This window comes from Chionomys nivalis, chromosome 5, assembly GCF_950005125.1.
Source record: "Chionomys nivalis chromosome 5, mChiNiv1.1, whole genome shotgun sequence".
Classification (NCBI taxonomy): domain Eukaryota; kingdom Metazoa; phylum Chordata; class Mammalia; order Rodentia; family Cricetidae; genus Chionomys; species Chionomys nivalis.
In genome coordinates this window covers 80,912,915-80,932,244 of record NC_080090.1, presented here as the reverse complement: position 1 = coordinate 80,932,244, position 19,330 = coordinate 80,912,915, and the positions used below count along the sequence as shown (strand labels likewise).

At 40.1% G+C, this 19,330-nt stretch overlaps 1 protein-coding gene across 1 annotated transcript in view; it reads right to left on the bottom strand.

Moving 5' to 3' along the window:
• Positions 1 to 19,330, bottom strand: part of Ptprc (protein tyrosine phosphatase receptor type C) — a 110,893-nt gene that overhangs the window by 56,284 nt on the left and 35,279 nt on the right. The window contains exon 3 of the mRNA XM_057770215.1: positions 7,595 to 7,621. Coding sequence (XP_057626198.1) covers positions 7,595 to 7,621 — 27 coding nt within the window. The remainder of the gene's footprint in view (positions 1 to 7,594; positions 7,622 to 19,330) is intronic.

Here is a 19,330-nt window from a genome sequence, read left to right as displayed (position 1 = left end):
ACCAGATAATGGCCAGACCTGAGGAGAAATCTGTGGTGCTGATGTTGGAGGTGTGTGCAGGTGAGGCAGCAGAGCTGTTGAGTGCAAGGGAGTGGGTGACTGTAGGATGGGCTGTATCTGCAGGAGAGGTCCCCAGTGCAGTCGTCGCCCCTGGCACACCTGTAATCAGAAGGGTCACCAACACTGTCACTCCGTCATGCCACATGCTGACATAGATATGATTGTAGAACTAAGACAGAGGAATGAGCTATCTGGTATACCTACTGTAGTGCAATGAATAACCAAACCCTAACTATAACCCTAACCCATCACATAGTCCTAATTCCATAGACTGTGCTGTCAATATGAGAACTTGCCAAAAGATGAACTCAGAGACAGACACATAGAAACCTGTATGGTTTGGGTTTCTTTTTGACAGAAAACAAACAAAAATAAACAGTTTGGGCTTTGGGAAATATCTTGGTTATCCCAAGAAGGTCCAACCTCCAGTCAAATGTTGTCTTATTTGGTATTAAAAATATTTCAGAGAGAAGGGAAGGACGATGTCTTGGAGATAAGAAGGCCATACAGAGTAAGCACGAGTTTGAATATAAAAGGGTTGCCTCCAGAAGATTGTGTAGGAGGTAGCATGCCTAGAACCTGCTTAGAGTTACAGGTGGCTGTGCCACTCTGGGGAGAAAAGTCCTGTGTACAGGTGTTTGTGCCAATTTCCCTGAATTTGAGCTAAATGGTCTCCTGCCTGCACAGCAGCTGAGCCCCGGGCTCAGTATCCTTATTGGCTTCTGGTCACAACATTTCCTAAGCAGGCTCCCATGCCAGGAAGATATCAGGTTGGTTTTATAACAACACACTGCCCATTATGCTACTATCATCTCCTTATTTCCCCATTTTTGGCGGAGCGCCAAGTGAGGTAGCTAAATGAACTGCATGTCCTGCTTAGAATTTCAGTGTCAGGCTTCAGAGCATTTCATGCCTGTTACATGTTTCCCCCAACCATCGCAGTCGGAGCTCAGGACTGGACAATCCATGTGTGGCCATTAATTACCCATCCAGTGACTAGCACTGTGCTAGCTGTCATGGAGAAAGCAACCGAAAACATGAGCTAGCTCCTACTGGGGTTCTTGCCGGAGGACTTTCCTGTCAAGATCTCCAGGTTCAGCCTCACATGTGAGGTCAGTGTGTGCTGGTTTCAGTGCACGGTGCTCTGTTTCATCAGTGGCCTGTGAGTGTGTTCTAAACCGCTTTGCTGAAAATATGCCAAACATCTTCCATTTGCAGATGGATTGAATCTGTAAGTTATCGCACACTTGGTTTGGGAGATGGAAATGAATTTCCTTGCCAATTGAGTTTGTTCTTGGCCTACTCTTCAAACAGCCCTGAACTCTCCCAGCTGTAAGGAAAGCAAGGAGTGGAATGAAGAGGGAGCCTCCACCTACTAGTTCCAGAAATAATGGAAGGATTGGGTCCACAGTAAAAAGAGGATAGGAAGGATTGTGCATGCAGCCTTTACAAGTGTCATTTCGACACAAACTGGACACTGAGGAATCCCCAAAGCAGCTGGCTCTGCTTGTTAGACTTCCACCTTCTCTACTGCTTCTCCCTCTTTCTAGACCCTTCTCCCGCTGACTACCTCTTGTGCCTCTGATGTCGAAAGATCCCACTCTACTGTCTTCAGAATCCCTAGCTTCTGTCTTCATTTGAAAACTACATTTTTCTTATTAAGTAGGTAATCCCTCGCCCCTGCTTAAGAATGGCATTTACCGTTATAATTACATTGATTGCAGAGAGTAGACCTTCTAATTAGTGAAATTAGCCAATGTGCCAAGAAGATTTGTTTGCTCACGGTAGAGCAGGCTGGTTTGTGTGGCTAGCAGCCCTCAGAGTGGGCTTCTATTCAAGGCTTCTTCCCTTCCCTGCTGTCTATGTCATTGCATTTGCTGAAAAACACCAGCCCCAATTTGCTCTACTGGAGCGACAGGATCAGATGAAGCCACTCTGAGCATTGTTTGAAGTGTGTGCACTGCCTGTGCTGGTGTTTTAGGCCAAAGGAACAGTATTAGTGTTTCAAAATAACAATTACTATGTGTCGACTTGACCTCAATGCTTGATTTCATTCTGAAGCAAGACTTTCTCCTGCCAGCCAGCAGGTCTCTGTTACATGTCTAACTCATGGCCAAGCCCTTAGGCCACTGAATGTATATGTGTGATATTATGGAATTATGACCTGAGAAAGGACATACTTCTCTTTGTCCCATATAAAAGGACACCATGAAGTTATTTAGACTCTGGTTTGGGAGAAGATAGGAAAGAATATGTTGCATTGTTTTAAGAATAGATAAGAAAAAGGAATCTTGAAGTCTGCATGGGAGATATGAGCATCTACTTCCCCTTTTCTCACTCCCTAAATGATAGACAATGACATTATGGTAATTAGTTTTCAGTCACCTTTCAGGAAATCTTTCATTCCTGATAGATGTTTGTTGGCTCAAGGTATTAAGAATTCACATATATTAGTCTTTATTGCTAGAGAATGAAGTCTTCACAAACTGTAAATACAAGTGTAGAAACAAGGAACATTGCCATAGCCTCCATCCCCGAGCAGTACTTCATCTCTGTCAGAATAACCTTTGCAGCCCAAGGATAACTATAGCATCTAATTCCTCAAGTGGCAAGTGTTCCACATTGAACAGGTGGCCATGGCACCTTGCACCATTCTTGAGAGGAGGCGACTGTCCATACTCTTTATATCTGTGCATGTCTAAAGGGCACCAAACCTGGTGAGTCAGGCCTACCCGAAGTAGGCATGAGTGTGGGGGGATCAGCCTGGTTGCTGAGTGTCTGGGTGTCAGTTCCTCCGGCAGAGGGCGTCTGCAGGTGAGGCGGCGGCGTGGATGAATGACCTGAGGTTAGAAAGTGAGATGGTTAAGTCAATCTCCACTGCTCCTGGCAATTTAAAAACTCTGAGAAAACCACCCGGAGCAAAGTTGCCACAGTGTAAGGTGACCCGATTTATTAATCTCTTGAAGTTTCCTGGGCAGAAAAGTGTCTCCTGGGTTCCTGGTTACAGATTACCCCCCAAGAAGATACACATGCCCAGCTTAGTTCATTGACTCCCCGGTCACTGAAAGGTTACTGGATTCACTGACAGCTCTATAGACTGATGCTGGCGGAAGTCTGCCTTTATAGACAGAATAGTAGGGAACTCCAAAACTCTAAAACATACTAAATTACTGTTTACAGAATCATGAAGGTGGAGAAGGATAATGCTCAAACATATATGACAGCCGAAACATATTTGAAAAGGTGCTTATCACTGTGAAGTATTGCAGAAATGTAAAATCAACAAGAAGCAGTTAAATTGCTGTACTAGCAGTTTTAACAGATTGATAAAATTGTGGAGATAGTCAGGCATGCATGCTTACATATATATAAACTTAATTACATCTGAAAACTACTGTTCTGAGTTGCACACCGGTTCTAAGAGACCACTCGGCTGGTGGCAAGGATAAAGATGAGTTACGAAGTCCTGCGTTTGCTAACAGAGTTGCTCACTGAAGTAACTGCTTCCTTTCTAGCAGGGTGCTCAGCATCGTCCTTGAGACACTGAACTGTCTGTGTTGGTGCTGCGTATGCCTGTCACTTTGGTAGACCAGGATAAATGGTTCTGTAGGCAGTGGACTCGCTCACTGTCTTAGAAAGCATGCTTGGAAGCCTATTTGCCTAAGAAAGCGGCATCACTGATGGGATCCCAGAAACGTGTGCACAGTTTCCTGGTAGTAGACGATGACCTGACTGGCTGGCAAGTCTCTACTCCCACTCCTGATGTCTACTATTAACTTAGCTGCAGTACCTTAAATTCCATGACTAGATTTCCCAATTCTGTTTTTCTTCTCTTTTAAGAATGGAAACAACGCAAATATCGCTGGAAAAATTTCACAGCCCCAAACTGAATCGTCTGAGTTGATTGTTAAAAATAGTTGCCCAATTTCAGTATTTCTGATCATGTGAGCCTAGAATGAAGCTAAGAAATGGGAATAGCCACTTCAAAGCAGCTGCAAGGAAGTTCAGGAGAGGCAAAGCACAACTGTCACCCGCCCAGTGCAGCAGGAGGCTATGGTCAGTCCCGGGCAGCTGTGGACACGCAAGGACAACAGAGAGCCTTCCCTGGTTTTACTTACGGGATTGTCTTCCCTTAGCCCCTTTCCATCTAAAGCATCATGTCTGAGCTCTTTCCCCTCAGCAACCTTCACCCATGCCTACTATCTCCTGCGCTTTACTTACCTGACGAAAACCGAATGTGTAGAAACTGTATGCATAACTTACATTTTAAAAATTTGATCACCCTAGAAAGTTTTCAGAGAGCAAATTCATCCCCAGTATCATTTTGGTTAGGGATGTCTGTGTGACAACCTTTCATAATAAGAATATCAACATTATCCAAGTTTCTGGGGAGACCTGGGTCGAATGGTCACCTGGAAAATAGGTGGTCTCTGAGGAGTCATTCTCTCTTTCAGAGATGCTTGAGGGTGTGAGGTCAGTGGTGTGAGCAGGTAAAGGGCTACTGTGAGTCAGAGGAAGGGTCTTCTCTGATGGGTTCGGTCCTGCTACGTTAATGGGTGATGAAAGAGAACAAATATGTGAATCATGTCCCAAAATGCCCACTCATATGCCCGTACTACATATATGTTAGTACAGGAATATGATGCCCCAAACCCACACACAGAGATCAGGCTTACACACACACACACACACAAACACACACACAAAGACATACACATACACACACACACACACACTGGCATACATGCACATATACTTACACATACATACATACTTCGTAAAAATATACACATAGAGAAATATATATACATCACACAGTTATCTGTATTCAGGTATACACACATATGCACATATACACACATACCCATACCCATACAAATATACACACACATTTATCAACGTATGTCTATAGATTTTAATAATGCATACACATTATAGATACAAATTATATAATAAGAGTAAAAATAAAATTGAGGAAATGGACTCAAAAGGAACTCTCCTTAGCTCACTTCTCATTTAATTGTTGGGTAGCTACCAAAATCAACCTGATTCAGAAGACTGTAACCCAGTGAGTAAGATATCTAACAGAAATCTGAAAATACTTACAAATTATAAGCAACCGTGGAAAGGGATAAAGCCAGAAATGAATCATTAGGAGAGTTAGGATTCAGAGTGGGGAAAATATGAAAAGTCTAAATGAATCAGGTAGACTGGTCATGCCCGCAGCTCCGTCTTTCAAAAGGCTGAGGTAAAAGATTGCAAGTTCTAGGTCAATTTGAACTACATAAGGAGTTCCCATCTACAAACAAAATTTTATGTATGTGCTGATTCAATAAATAAATAAATAAATAAATAAATAAATAAATAAATAAAATGGACAAGGAGAGTTATGTGGGTAAAACCTGGAAAACAAAATTCACAAACAGAAGTGTGAATGACCTGTTTTTATGAAAATACCCAAACGTGTTTGACTTTGTAATGAGACACCTGGTACTGAAATGCAGTGTTCTCACTCACTGCTTTACAGGAGTGATGGGGCAGGAGGGAGTGATAGACAAACGTGTGCAGTGGGTATGGTTACAGACGGCAAGTGCTGTCTGCAGGGGAATTAGCACAATGGAGTAAGTTTAACATTTCTTTGCTTTCCTTTCTTTAAAACGTATTTCTTTTTGTGAAATAATTAAATACATCAAACTTAGTTTTTAAAGATATCATGTTCTCTTTGGAATTGTACGGATGCATTTTACCTAAATATTCCATGATTAACATGTATTAACTTTTTTGAATAGTAAAATGTGCGTTTTTGAATATCCAGTTTATCAAAACTGGGTGTATTTGAACTAGAGGCAAGCCACACGTCTTGTCTTCAGGGTCATGATTCTGACCTAATTGTCTTTCATCCACTGTGCACTGAATAAAAAGAAGAAAGAACTAGATAAAAAGAAGAAAAGTGCAAAGCAGAAGAGAGATTCAGAAAGTTGTTCAGAGAAGTTACCTCATGTAGAAACATTAATGTCTTTGCACACACTGAAGTTCAAGTTTCACAAGTAGAATTTACAACTGTAAATTTGCTGATTTCGTATTGTCCTCGAATTCTCACTCCGAACACTCTACATTTCCATCAGTTATCTTCCCATTGCTAATATCTGGGGTGGGCACCATGCTCCTTTGCATTATGGTTCATAATTCTAACTTACTTCATCCCAATCTGCTTGATTACGGTTAGTGCCGAAATAGCGAAACTCCCGGAAGGGTAAGGGGTAGAGTGCCATCCTATCCCACACCCAGCCCTCTTCTGCAACAATATCACATCTATGTGCCTGAGAGTAACTTGGTATGTTGTAAAGGAAAATGCCATATTTCATTTAAGAAGTTAACAAGAACCAACCAGAACCTGCTATTCAGGAAGTGCTTTATGAAAACTCTCTGCCATACAATGAAACTATAAAGTCTATTATTAAACATTGGAATTTTTTAAAAAATGCTTCTCTCTTTAACTCAGGAGTAGGATTAGTTAGTATTAGTATAGTGTTTCAGCATTCTGGAAAACTTACATTGAATGGCATATAATCCCAGGAATAATCCAATTTTAGACTGTGCTCCATGTGCTCCATTTGAAACGTGGAGCAAATTAAGTTTAAATCCCTAAATTTAAATTGCTCACGCAGTTGTATTTTGTGGTTTCGCTCGCCTCCTTAAGACATACTGTCAACCCCATGGTTAGTCATGGAGCAAGCATTTACAGCAATGACAGCATGTAAGGGGGTCAATCTCTCTTTAGCGACCTGCAGGTCAATCCCTCTATAATTTGGCATTTAATGAATATTAATGTGCTGGTGGCATCATCATTATTTAAATTTGCTTTTCTCAAAACTCAGAAGCTTTCGGAAAAAAAATAACTTATTATAGTAGGAAATTTTGTAAACAATTAATACAAAATGTCTTAATATCAAACAGATTTTCAAGCATAATTGGGAGAAGGCAAATGACTCTTGAAAAAATATTATAAAATTAATTTTTACCTATAAGAGAACATTAATTAAATTCTAAATGTAAGCAAATTCTAGAACCAACTAATTTATAAAATGCATTAGTCTTTAAGTATTTGTGAAATTGTATTTAGGTTTCCCTCTACTTCCCTAATTCTATTCTTTTGTATTGAAAACAAAATTTTATACCATATATTCTGATCACAGTTTTTTATTCATATTCAAAACTTAACTCACGTTGATTCATGCAGCTTTTGAATTTATTTAGCATGTTGAATTTTAAGATGCTTAGAAACTTGCTGGCACTTTTGTCAATTTTAAATAAAGTTAAAGTTTTATTAAGCACAGTAAATTTAAAAGTATATTCAAATATCTAGTAAACTTTATATCAGAAAGGCTTGTAAGAACGTGTGAAAGTCAGGAACCATACGGTACTATTAACTTTCTTCTTCAAACTTACTTCTTTGCCAAATAAATAAATACTTATATCTATAATAAGTACATGATTGTTATAACAAAAATAAAAGTTAAACATGAATTCTTACCAGTAGTGGTTGAAGTCTTATCTTGCCCTGAAAAATATAAAATTAAACAACATTTTAGAAAGTTTCAGATTTAAAACAAACATGTAATTTTTATATATCATAGATGCATATTTATTTTCAGCATATTTTATCTTAATGAAATTAAGTTTCCATTTTATTTTTTTCTGAGAGTTTCGCTCTTCTGAAGACAGCTACATGCTGACCTAACGTATTTAAATAAGAAATAAGAACGTGGGAGTTTTCTCACAGTTCGGAGTCAGTCAGTGAGGTGATGTCTTTAAGGGGTGAAGGGTTAAAGGGAAATATTTGAACGTTGAATCACATTCACGAGACAGAAAGTGAACACGAGGCAAAGCTAAGATAGAGGCAGGGAAATGCAAAGACTACACCAAGTACAAAAGAGATTGGCGATGTCCTGTATAAGAATGCGACACTGGGGGAATAGGTGGGAGACAGAACTTCCGTGACACACTCAGGGAGAAGCTGCAAGGCCTTTCCATGTCTTTGGAAGAGAGAAGGCAGGCTGAAGCAAAGGTGAAGGTCACATGGGTGTTTCTACACATTTCTGAGTGGCTGAAGAGGGACTGTGGACATTTTCGTCGAACTGAAAAGGAAAGAAAATTCAGGTGAGAGAGGAGAGTTAGATATGCTGATGGTTTTATGTGAAATCCTCCAGAAGCATCTGCTTGGGGAGTTCAGGGCCCGTGCTACACTTCATTGGGGCGCACGGGTGGACGCCGTAGCTCTGGCTGCGTAGCAGATCCCCAAACGAAAGTCCAGGACAGAACCCGGGGGTTAAGTGAACGACAAGGAGCAGACCAGCAGAGATGATGACGCACTCCCCAGAAAAGAAAAGATGCGGACAGAGATGTTTCCGGAGAGGTTTCACCGAAATAATGAGGAAATGATATGCATCAGATGGGTCTGTCACGCGTTTCCACACGTGGCACAGGGAAGCTGTGTGAGTGTGAGGGAAGCCGGGTCTGGTCCCCTGTGAAATGAGACAATTCGTCACCCTTCCTCCTAAGAGACGAACAGAAACAGGAGGAAGCTATTTTCTCGGGAGAAAAAGCAATGCTGGGAAAGCAAGCAGTCTTCAGGAGGAAAAAGAGAATGTCCAGTAATAAAGGTCGCTGCCTGTCAAGAGGTTTTCCTTTTTTAAACAGAGTAAATCTGAGAAATTCTTCTCCCCTCAAGTACCATCAGAGATGCATCCTTGTTTTACATGTACATGTGTCCAGGTGTTTATACATCTGCATGTCTAGATAAATAAACTGAAACTACATAGATTTCTTTGTCTTCTACTTTCCTCTCTATCATCCACACTTAAGTACTATCATCGCGTATCAGTGGGCATTTCTTTCGTGCCGCACAGCATGAAGTGATTTCACCATTATGCTAATAATCATAGAGTATATATTTTCATGATTAAAAATGGCTATTATGTCACCGGGTGACAGAATTAAGGACCAACCGCGACTGAGACACTGCTATGTGGCTTATGACTGCATCGTTTTGAAAACACGTTATTTGAAAGACTGTCCCGTTTCTTGTCTAGGCAGTGTGTTCTTTTCTATTCCATCTAATTTTATTTTCCTGTTAAAAGCATCTCTGTCCTCTGAACCATTCTAACTTCCTTCTAAGTTAATTTCTTAGAATCATGTTGATTGGCAAAAGAGATAATAGAAATAAACAAAGTATTAATATATCCATAATTAATAGACCATATTTTAAATAACATGAAAAATCACTTGTGGTAATGGGAAGAATATAGCATTTCTAAAAGCTTAAAATATTCAAATTATCTTGACTATATGAAACCATAACAAACAGTATCCTATCCTTCTCTTGTGAGATAATTAAACTTTGCAATGTCTAGAAATTGTTTGATACACCCCTTCTCAATATCAGCCTTTGGTTCACTCAAGTTTAGGAAGTAATTATTGTTTTGTTGGTTTGCTGTTACAAGCAAGAGTCAACCATGACAAAGGCATGATCCTCACCTTGAAAAGCCAAGAATGCAAAATACAAATTATCTAGTAGTCTGAAAACACGTTGAAATCATATGTGTAACCTATTTAGAGCAATAACTGACAGATGGCAAGAACGGTACCATTCTAATGAAGAAGAAAAGAGTGAGAAGCTACTGTAGTGGGGTTTGTGTTATCTGCTATGTAATCACTGGCAGAGGAATCCTTGGATGACTTTGAACATGGAGTAAACATGAAGGAGAAGGGAAGCCCATGTGGTGACAGTTTCCAGGCATTGCAGGCCCTGACAAGGTGTTGAATGTTTGCCTGAAGATTACAGAAACCACAGGATCAATGGATACAGAGAATAAAACAAATAACAACTTTAGTTACAGGGGAAGAGGGATGTTAGAGTAGGTTCTATTACTCCATCATTCATTTTGGAGACCATTCTGCTTCATGGTACTAGCTTATTGAAGTATATGATAAAAGACTGTAACCTTACACCTCACCACATGTTCAGAAGAAAAAGCTAACAATGAATGAAAGATGTGAAGGCACACTTGTACATATAGCGAGTAGTGCATGCATGTGTTCATGTGTGTGCAGGGACAAATGTGTTTTGGGGGAGCCAGTAGTCAATGCCAGGTGTCCTCTTCAGTCACTTTCCACCTTAGTTTTGGAGACAGGGTCTCCCACTGAACCTAGTATTCATTGACTCAGCTCCCCAAGGAGTCAGGTCTCTCTGCCATTCCAACACTGGGCTCAAAGGTAAATGTTACTGCACCCATCTTGTTAGCTGTTTAACATGGCTATAGGACATCCAAACTCGTGTCTTTATGCTTGCGGGGCAAGCACATTCATGACTGACTCATCTCGCCAGCCTCTGTGCCTGTGATGTTAAAGGTCTTTAAGAACCAGAGTGTACTGTCTAGAAATACTTCCTTTTTTTTTCAATTGATTTTTATTGAGTTCTACATTTTTTTTGCTTCCCTCCATGCCTCCTTTCTCCTTTAACCCTCTCCCAAGATCCCCATGCTCCCAATTTACTCAGGAGGGCTTGTCTTTTTCTACTTCCCATGTAGATTAAATCTATGTAAGTCTCTCTTAGAGTCCTCATTGCTGTCTAAGTTTTCTGGGATTGTGATCAAATGGCAACTATTCCTTGTACCACCCTCATAGGAAGTGTCTCATAAAGTGAATTTAATTCAACTAAATCTTCTATAACATTATTTTGATGAAAAATTGGTAACAGACACAAAAGCGTCACACTAAGCACTTGAGCTGGGAACTGCATTCTGAAGCTTGGTTATAGGTTAACATCTATGTATCTGATCTAACTAAGGTTCAATATTTAAGGTCTCCCAAATCCTTTCATCTTTAGTGTGATAAAATTTAATATGCATGGACAACCCGTATTTAAAGATAGATAATGCTTTCATCTCTTCTCTATTGATGTGTACTGTCTCCATAAAGACTTCCCAAGTCGCTAGCATCTTTTCTTCTACACTCACTTATTGCAATACAATGTTAAACTTCTTCATTCTGAAACCTTAGTAAAATACTACCACCTACCTTTTATCTATAAAATATTACATACAGACACAGAAACACACACCACAAACACACATACATACACACACCTTAACCTGTTTTAAAAAGAAATTCCAGTACCCAAGAACTACTTTTAGAGTCAATGTAAGACCAAAATTACTTGCTTTGGTCCCAAAACCATTCCCAGCAGATTTTAAGCTCCTGTCACACTCTTATTAAACGTGATACATGAAATTTAAAAAAATTAGCCTCTCAAAAATCTTTTAGCATAACTCTAAGGATTTTTAAAAACAAGAAACTACTCCAAAGTATAAAGTAATCACTGTAAGGAACTATGCATTCCCCTCAGCAGTACACAGTATGAATGCTCCCAGGAATTCTTGTGTCAAAGGAAAATCACAAGGTAAAAGCACTATAAATCTTAGAGCAGGGGTGAAATGAAGGTGTCCTACATAAGGAGCCTAATTATAAAGCCTCTATCTGAAAGCCATGCGTCCTTATGCATGGGCCATTTCAGACATTTTGCATATAATAAATAACAGCTTCCTCTGTATACATATGAACTAGGCCAGAAGGTGTAAGACTTCACATAAATATTCATAGGAGCTGGGCTACTAACTAGCTACAATTTCTATTTTATTCTTTCTATTGCTATGACATTTCTGGAGTTCTTTCTAAATCACCTGTGTAATTGCCTATCGTTTTCCCCGTGCTCCCATTAACAGATTACCATCAAAATCGTAAGTAGATGCAACCAGGATTCTTACACAGGAAGATCTGAAATCATTGGGATTGTGGAGCATTTAGATAGAACACGGCCTTCTCATTTGACTGGTTACAGGGTCACAGATTAACCATCTGGAGCCATGCAGAGCCAATGAGTCCGGGTATCGTTCGAATGTGTTCCCTGATAGACAGCACTCCCACCCCAGGCTCATAAAAGCAACCGTTTAGTGTCAATACAACTGGTGTTAGAAATCAAACCTTTGCATAGTGTCCCCTGACCAGCGCCACTAGGACAACGTGTTAGTAAAAGTAGCATCAAATATATATGAGCAGAATTTGAAAGAAATAAAAATAGCTGAAGAAAAATACATGAAGAAGCAGTATAAATTTAAACAGTCCATGTACTGGTAGGGCACAGTAAAGAGAAAAAAATCACTTTTCTAAAGCTATGAAATTCAGGTTCTTTTCTAAAATCTATAACACACCAAAGGCTCTACTCCGTGTTTTCATGTGTCACAGAATGCTTTGCTCTTCTGCTTACGCAGCTCTCATGCGTTCTTTTCTTTAGCAACATTTCAGTAGATGGCGCCAGAGCACCAGAAATCGGTACATCCTCACCTGGTGAGTGTTTCCCCATTATATTCCTGTTGTGAATTACCAATGGAATTGACTAGATACATTAAACACGTGAGCACGGAGATAAGAGAACCCTTGATCTTCAAAGCTCTGTTATTCTAACACGTGTATTGTTAACTGAATTTACCTTTCCCAATATGTTTCTTTTACAACTCGAAATGTTGAAATGATCGCAAATCAAAGTTACCTTGAAGTCACACCCCGAAGTCTGCCATGAGAGATTTAAGAAAAGCAGGAATCAATTTGAGTGGAAATGACATTTCAAAGGATATACTTGGGCTTTAAATACCTCCCAGTCCACCACTAACCTCCTTTCCAAAAAAAAAAAAGAAAGAAAGAAAGAAAGAAAGAAAGAAAGAAAGAAAGAAAGAAAGAAAACAAAAGAAAGAAAGAGAACCCCACGGAATAGCGTTTCTGAGGGGATTTCAACCTGCCTGCTTTGCAGAGGCAAAAGAGTCAAGCAGAATAGATGAAATAAACACTTACTCTGAGTATTAGTCTAAAAGAAATTGGAGTGTTTTCAAGATTTAGAACATGGTCATACCACCCTGAACGCGCCCGATCTCGTCAAGATTTAGAACGTGTATCTGTATAACTGCGCTCTGTGATTACAAAGGCTATTTGATAGTGGGGTCAGTAGCTAGAGGGAGCTAAAACAGCTAGTACACTTTCTCTTCTTACAAGGCATGACAATACCAACAGACACAAATAAAAATAAAGGATTATATCTACTCTACAAATTAGGTATATGATCCAGTCTGTAACGACCACCAAGTTAGGATCAAGATTGCATAAGTAATGCATGGTAGTACGAGCATGCAGTCCCAGATATTCCAGAGGCTACAGCAAGAGTCACGGTTCCAAAGCCAGACTAGACTGCTGACTGAAGCCTGGGTGAGCCAGGCAACGTGGTAAGATTGTAACATGGGTGGATGGGTGGAAGAACACAAAAGGTAAAATAAGAAGAAATAAGCAAGGTGAGAGTTCTGTGAGTACTGCTCAGTGGATAGCTTTTGCTTGGCATGTGAGAACCCAGGGTTCCATCTCCAGTACTACCAAAAGAAAAAAAAAAGAAAAAATTTTAGAGAACTATAGAAATAGGAAGTAGCCTTTCCTGCTTCCATCCACTCCTCAGTAAGTGAACACTGACAGTAAACAATTCACTGAAATCCTATTACAATCAGATACTGGCAATGTGACTTTGCCATCAGTTGTTTTTAATCTTATCAACCCAATAAGCTGTGCAAGTGGCACATCTTCTCTGTATTTTATAGGGAATTAAGCGGAGAACAGAAATGGCTGGCTTGCAGTCACATGATGACATTTTAGATCTGAAGCCGTGTGTGTTTAACAAGAGTCCTTGTTCTTTTTATCAGCTCTGTGTTAATCATGGATGTGTCAGCATTGTCCCTTGAGTCTGTAGACTGAAAGAAAGACTTCCCATCCCTAGAACACAAGGCTGTACTCCCAGGCCAGCACAAGACTCCCCGGGTGTCTGTTGAGATGGAGTCCAGTTGATGGGAAAGAACGCTAAGATGCAGAGAGTGCATGCCTTTCTGCTGTGGTTTAATCCCACGAGGGGCTATGAATCTACTAGGTGCACCAAACTCAGAGAATTTAACATATATCCATATTCGGGCTTCACTCATCGATGCATCGGACATCAAAGAAATACAAGACAGATGGACAACAGGATGTACTGAAGAGTAACTCGAGACAAACAGAAGCAACACAGCAAGCAGGAGAAACTAGAACCAATTCTAACTCACAACCTCAAAACTGGGATGCATTGTCTCTGGGAGCAATGAGTAGGGGATGAATAGAATAGACATTCAAAATTGAAAGAAGGATTTAAGAGACACTGTCTAAAATAATTTTGTAAACCACACAATATAATTAATATACAGTTCTCAAATGCCAAAATGACATGTTCAAGTTGAGGACAGAAATACAAGAGTCAAGGTTGGGCAATTCGATGGGGACCAAGAGCAGTAATCTCGCTGACCGTCGGCGGCATACTGCAATTAAACATTCAACCCTAGCTTCCACACTATCCTAAAACTATACATCACAAATAAAAAAAAAGTGTTAGTATGCAAAATATAGGCGAGGACAAAACCAGGAAATGTTTAATGAATGAAGACACTTTAAAATCGAAGGATACATTGGTTTTCATTGCAGGAATTATGTCTACCTCTCTTCTAAAACCATGGAATTATCCCAGTCAATTTGTGATTATAGATGATAATGTGTAACAGACACGTAAAACTTTTAAAACGTGTGTTTTTCAATGTTTTGTTTTTGACTAAATGTATCAGCCTATCAATTTCAATATGTTAATTAAATAAATAATTAAATAAGTAACAGAGAGTTAAGGAAGAACAGAAAGCTGAGCACAGTGGCACACAGTGAAACCCTCCCAACTGGGTCTGGGGCTCAAGATCATCCTTCCATCATAGTAAACTCCAGACAAGCCTGGACTCCATGAGACTCTAATGAACAAAAATAAAAATAAATAAATCCAGGAGCCATGTAAGAAAAAACAATATTTCTCCTTTTATTCTTTTTTATCTTATAATACATATCTACACTTAAGGGAAAACAACAAAGATGGTCACTTCCTACGTAATGATGGCAGCATCAATGTGTAATACTGGCAGCATCAGGGTCTTTGAACTTGATGACCATGTTTTAAAACGGCTCATGTTCAAAGTATTGAGAGTTGAGGCAGCAGAATAATGAGTTTGAGGCCATCTTGGGCTATGATGAGTCCCCTTCTCAAAAGTCATCCTCATCTCAATGCCTTCCTCGGCCATTATCAGAGAAGCCTCCTCCTGCCCTCCTGCAGTAGATGGGAACAAATAGTGTCCACAGTCAGACATTAAGTGGAGAGAGCGTGGAACATACAGCCCTAAATGGGATGTCTCCATCAGGGAACGCTGAAGAAGAGGAGGTGGAAAGAGTATAAGAGCCAGAGGGGATGGAGGACACCAGGAGAACAAGGCTCTCTACATCAGCTGAGCAAAGCTCATACTGGCTCACAGAGACTGAAGCGGCGAGCACAGAGCCTTCACGGGTCTGCACCAGCTCCTCTGTGTATATATTATAGCTTCCAGTTTAGTGGTTTTTATGGGACTCTTGAGTGTGGCAAAGAGTGTGTGTTTCTGATTCTCATGCCGTCTCTTGGACTCTTTTCTTGCTGTTGGTTTTCCTTGTCCAACTTCGATGTGATGCTTTTTGTTTTGTCTTGTATTTTATTTTGTTATGTTTTATTGCTGTCTCTCAGAAGCCTGTTCTTTTCTCATGAGAGACAGAAAGGGAATGGATCCAGATGGGAGGGAGTTGGGGTGGAACAGGGAGGAGGAGAGGGAGGGGAAACTTTAATCAGGATGTATCACATGAGCAAAGAATCTATTTTTAAAAAAAGGGGAAATACTTTGAAAAAAATCATCATCATCGTCTCCCCAAAGTGTTCGTCATTGCTCTGACATCCTGCAGGATAGCCAGGAGTATGAGCACAACAGTCCTGTGGGGAGCACAGCTGAAGATGCTTTAGATAGCATCAATTATGTATATCTGCGTACGTGTATATGCTTCTGCATAATCAGTATTGTAATCCTGACTGCTTTAAAAGATGAATCCTGCGTTTGTGTTATTAGCTGACTGAGGACCATGTTGACAGCGCAGGCTCTGTACAGAAATGCTGATGTGGAAAGCTGCAGTGTGACCCTTGTCCTTGTTATTTTCTTAAGCTGTGGCCAGGACTCGGGTGGAGGAGTGAGGAAGAACTGCTGGTGGCAATATTCCCCACCCACACGCTCATCTAAAACAGTTCCCATGGTAGGCTTATTCTCAGACTTAGGATGTCTATTTTAGTCTTGTGTAGCTATCTATTTTCCATTATTTAAATCCAGGAGTGTATACCTGATGCAGAGAATATGTGCCAAGCAGCAGAAATTATTTAAGTATACTCACTACCATTTTAGTATGTATGTTTTTGTAACGCCCTGTTCCTCTGAAACAGACTAAGAGCATAGTCAAAGAATTATACATTATCACCAGCATGGGCTGGAACCGGTGGTAAAATTGTTGTATTGCTTTCAGTGCCAGGAATAATCATCATGATTTACTAAGCAGATACTAGATGTATGGCACTGTAGTGAATGATGCTAAATTATACTTCACAGAGCATTACAGAAATTCTCTATAATAGATAGCATTGCCCTCTCTCTCCGATAGAGCTAAAAATCTTAAATAAATACATGCAAAGCTAAAGTACTTAGAGTAGTGAAGTATAGACTTAACTGAAGATCTGCTTGATATTTAAAAAAAAAAAGCCCAGGCTTATTAAATCATACTGTGATATCAGGAAAATTTTTAATACTAAATTCAGTCCTTGTGCTGAAGAGCTACGAGAGAGTCAACAATGATCAAGATATCTTGTGTAGATCATCAAAATGGAATCCAGCATATGACATATTAAAATGGATCAGTGTCTTCTTTCATTTCATTTTGTGTTGTTTGAGACCAAGTTTAGTGAAATAGCTGACACTCCTTCTGAAGCTGGGATGCAGCCTTGAGCTGCTCTACACTTCCTAACACCCCTGCCCCAGTCTCCCGAGTTCTAAGGTTATAGTCATGCACTCCCACTTCCAACAGAACGTATCATTGAAAACGAAACTGTTAGCAAAGCACTCCACATATAATGCAGATACACAATGCAATTGTATTCGGCTACGAAAAAGCGTCAGTAACAACCGTCACAGGAAAATGGATCAAATTAGAGATTATGTTCAGCGAAATAAGCCAGACTTGAAAAGATAGATATCACATGTTTTCTTATGTGGAGCACTCTCTCTCTCTCTCTCTCTCTCCCTCCCTCCCTCCCTCCCTCCGCCCCCCCCCCCCTCTCTGTGTGTGTGTGTGTGAGTGAGAGAGACAGACAGAGACAGACAGAGACAGAGAGAAACATACAAATGGTATAAAAATGGGAAATGGATGGTGAGACAGAAGAAAGAAGAGGGGGAGAGAGGCTATCGAAGGTTAATGGACTATATAAGGCAGTGGTTCTCAAACTCCTGATGCTGTAGCTCTTCAATACAGTTCCTCATGTTGTGGCAGTCCCCAATAATCAATTATTTTCCTTGCTACTTCATAACTAATTTTGTTACCGTTATGGATCATGATGTAAATATCTGTATTTTCTGATGTCTTAGGTAACCCCCATGAAAGGGTTATTGATGCCCCCAAAAAGGTCATGACCCCCAGGTTGAGAACTGCTGAGATAAGACATCAGAGAAGAGCAGAGGGGAAGACTATTGGGGGAGGAGGGAGACCAGTAAGAGGAGGAAAGGGGTACCAGGATGTCACTGTTGGGGAAAGACAGACTTTAATGATGTCTATGTATAAAAATGCCCAAATTAAACCCATTGCTTTGAATACTAACTAAAAAAAATCAATAAAAATGCAAATTATCAGATGGTGATGGTAAAAAGAGAAAATCCCTTTGTTTAAAAAAAAAATAGAACAGAAAATGAGCAGCCTGAGACAGACTGGAGCAAGAACATCAGCTAGTCTTCCCTTTCACCCAAACCCTAAAAGAAAGAAGTAGGAAAATAAGCTTAGAAATGTCTTTTTATTAGCATTTCCATGATTTAAAGCAAAACAACAGCAAAAGATGGTGTTATAGCTTCAGCAGCTTCTAAGCTGTGGATTAAGGTACTGCATGGTGAGGTGGGTGAGCTTGCCTGAAGCTCTTCCGTGTATCTTTCTGAACACTGAGAAAGTGTTTGTGAGTGTGTGTGTGAGAGTGAGTGTGTGAGTGCATGTGTCTGTGTGTGAATGTGTGTGTCTGTGTGTGAATGTGTGTGTGTCTGTTAGGTGAAATAAGAAATAAAAAATGAGCACTACATTGTGGGAAGTCTACCAAACTCTTCTGCATCTCATGAACAGCATCAAATGGCTCCCAAGCCTTCATCAAGTCCCCCAACCTCCTCAAAGCTGTGGATAATCAAAGCCAAGGCTGATAAATGCCCAACTTATTTCTCCTTATTCCTCAGTCATGAAAAGTGCGGAACAGAAACACTTGGCTTCCTTTCAAAATCATTAAAGAACAGGCATAATGGGAAAAGCAAGAGAGAGGCAGCTCTCAAGCAGGAGAGGATTTCAGTGTGTTGTTCTCGCCCCGCTGCTGTTTGCAAAAGCTAAAGGCTCACAGCAGCGCCTTCACTGCCCTTGTGGTTTCTCCTCCGCGCACACTTCTGTTTTTCTTATTCTGAGTCTTTAGAGGAAAGGAAGAGGTGCAGCTCATGCGGTTAAGCACACAAGAGCTTCCAAATGGTGCAACCGGTTGCCATAGCACCAGCATAATCAGCTCTATCTCGGGGTAAAACCGCAACTTCTCTAGTTCATGTTGAAGCTGCCTGGTTGTACATTTAACTGCTACAAAACACTAAATTTCAGGTTTACTTGGCTGGGCTCTAGTGAACTCATATTTCAACGATGAGGCTAAGTTTGTATAACGACTGGTTTGGGTTCAGGAGCACTCCACTTTGCAAGCCACTCACAAAAGATATTTTAACATAAACAAAAAACATTAAATTCCATCTAATTTTTAAAAACGTAAGCACCCCCCCCACTTTGGTCACATTTGCATCTCACTAAGAACCCGCACAATGAAAATTGGAGTGGACAGACTACAATAGGAAACATCTAACTGAAACTAGAACATGTTCCTTTCCATCCAAGACTATGAAACTTTCAAAGATAATCAGGCAAGGATTTCCTGTACTTGTGAAGAGTCCTCTATTATCATGTATGAAAATAATGCCCATCTTTAGGAAATATCATA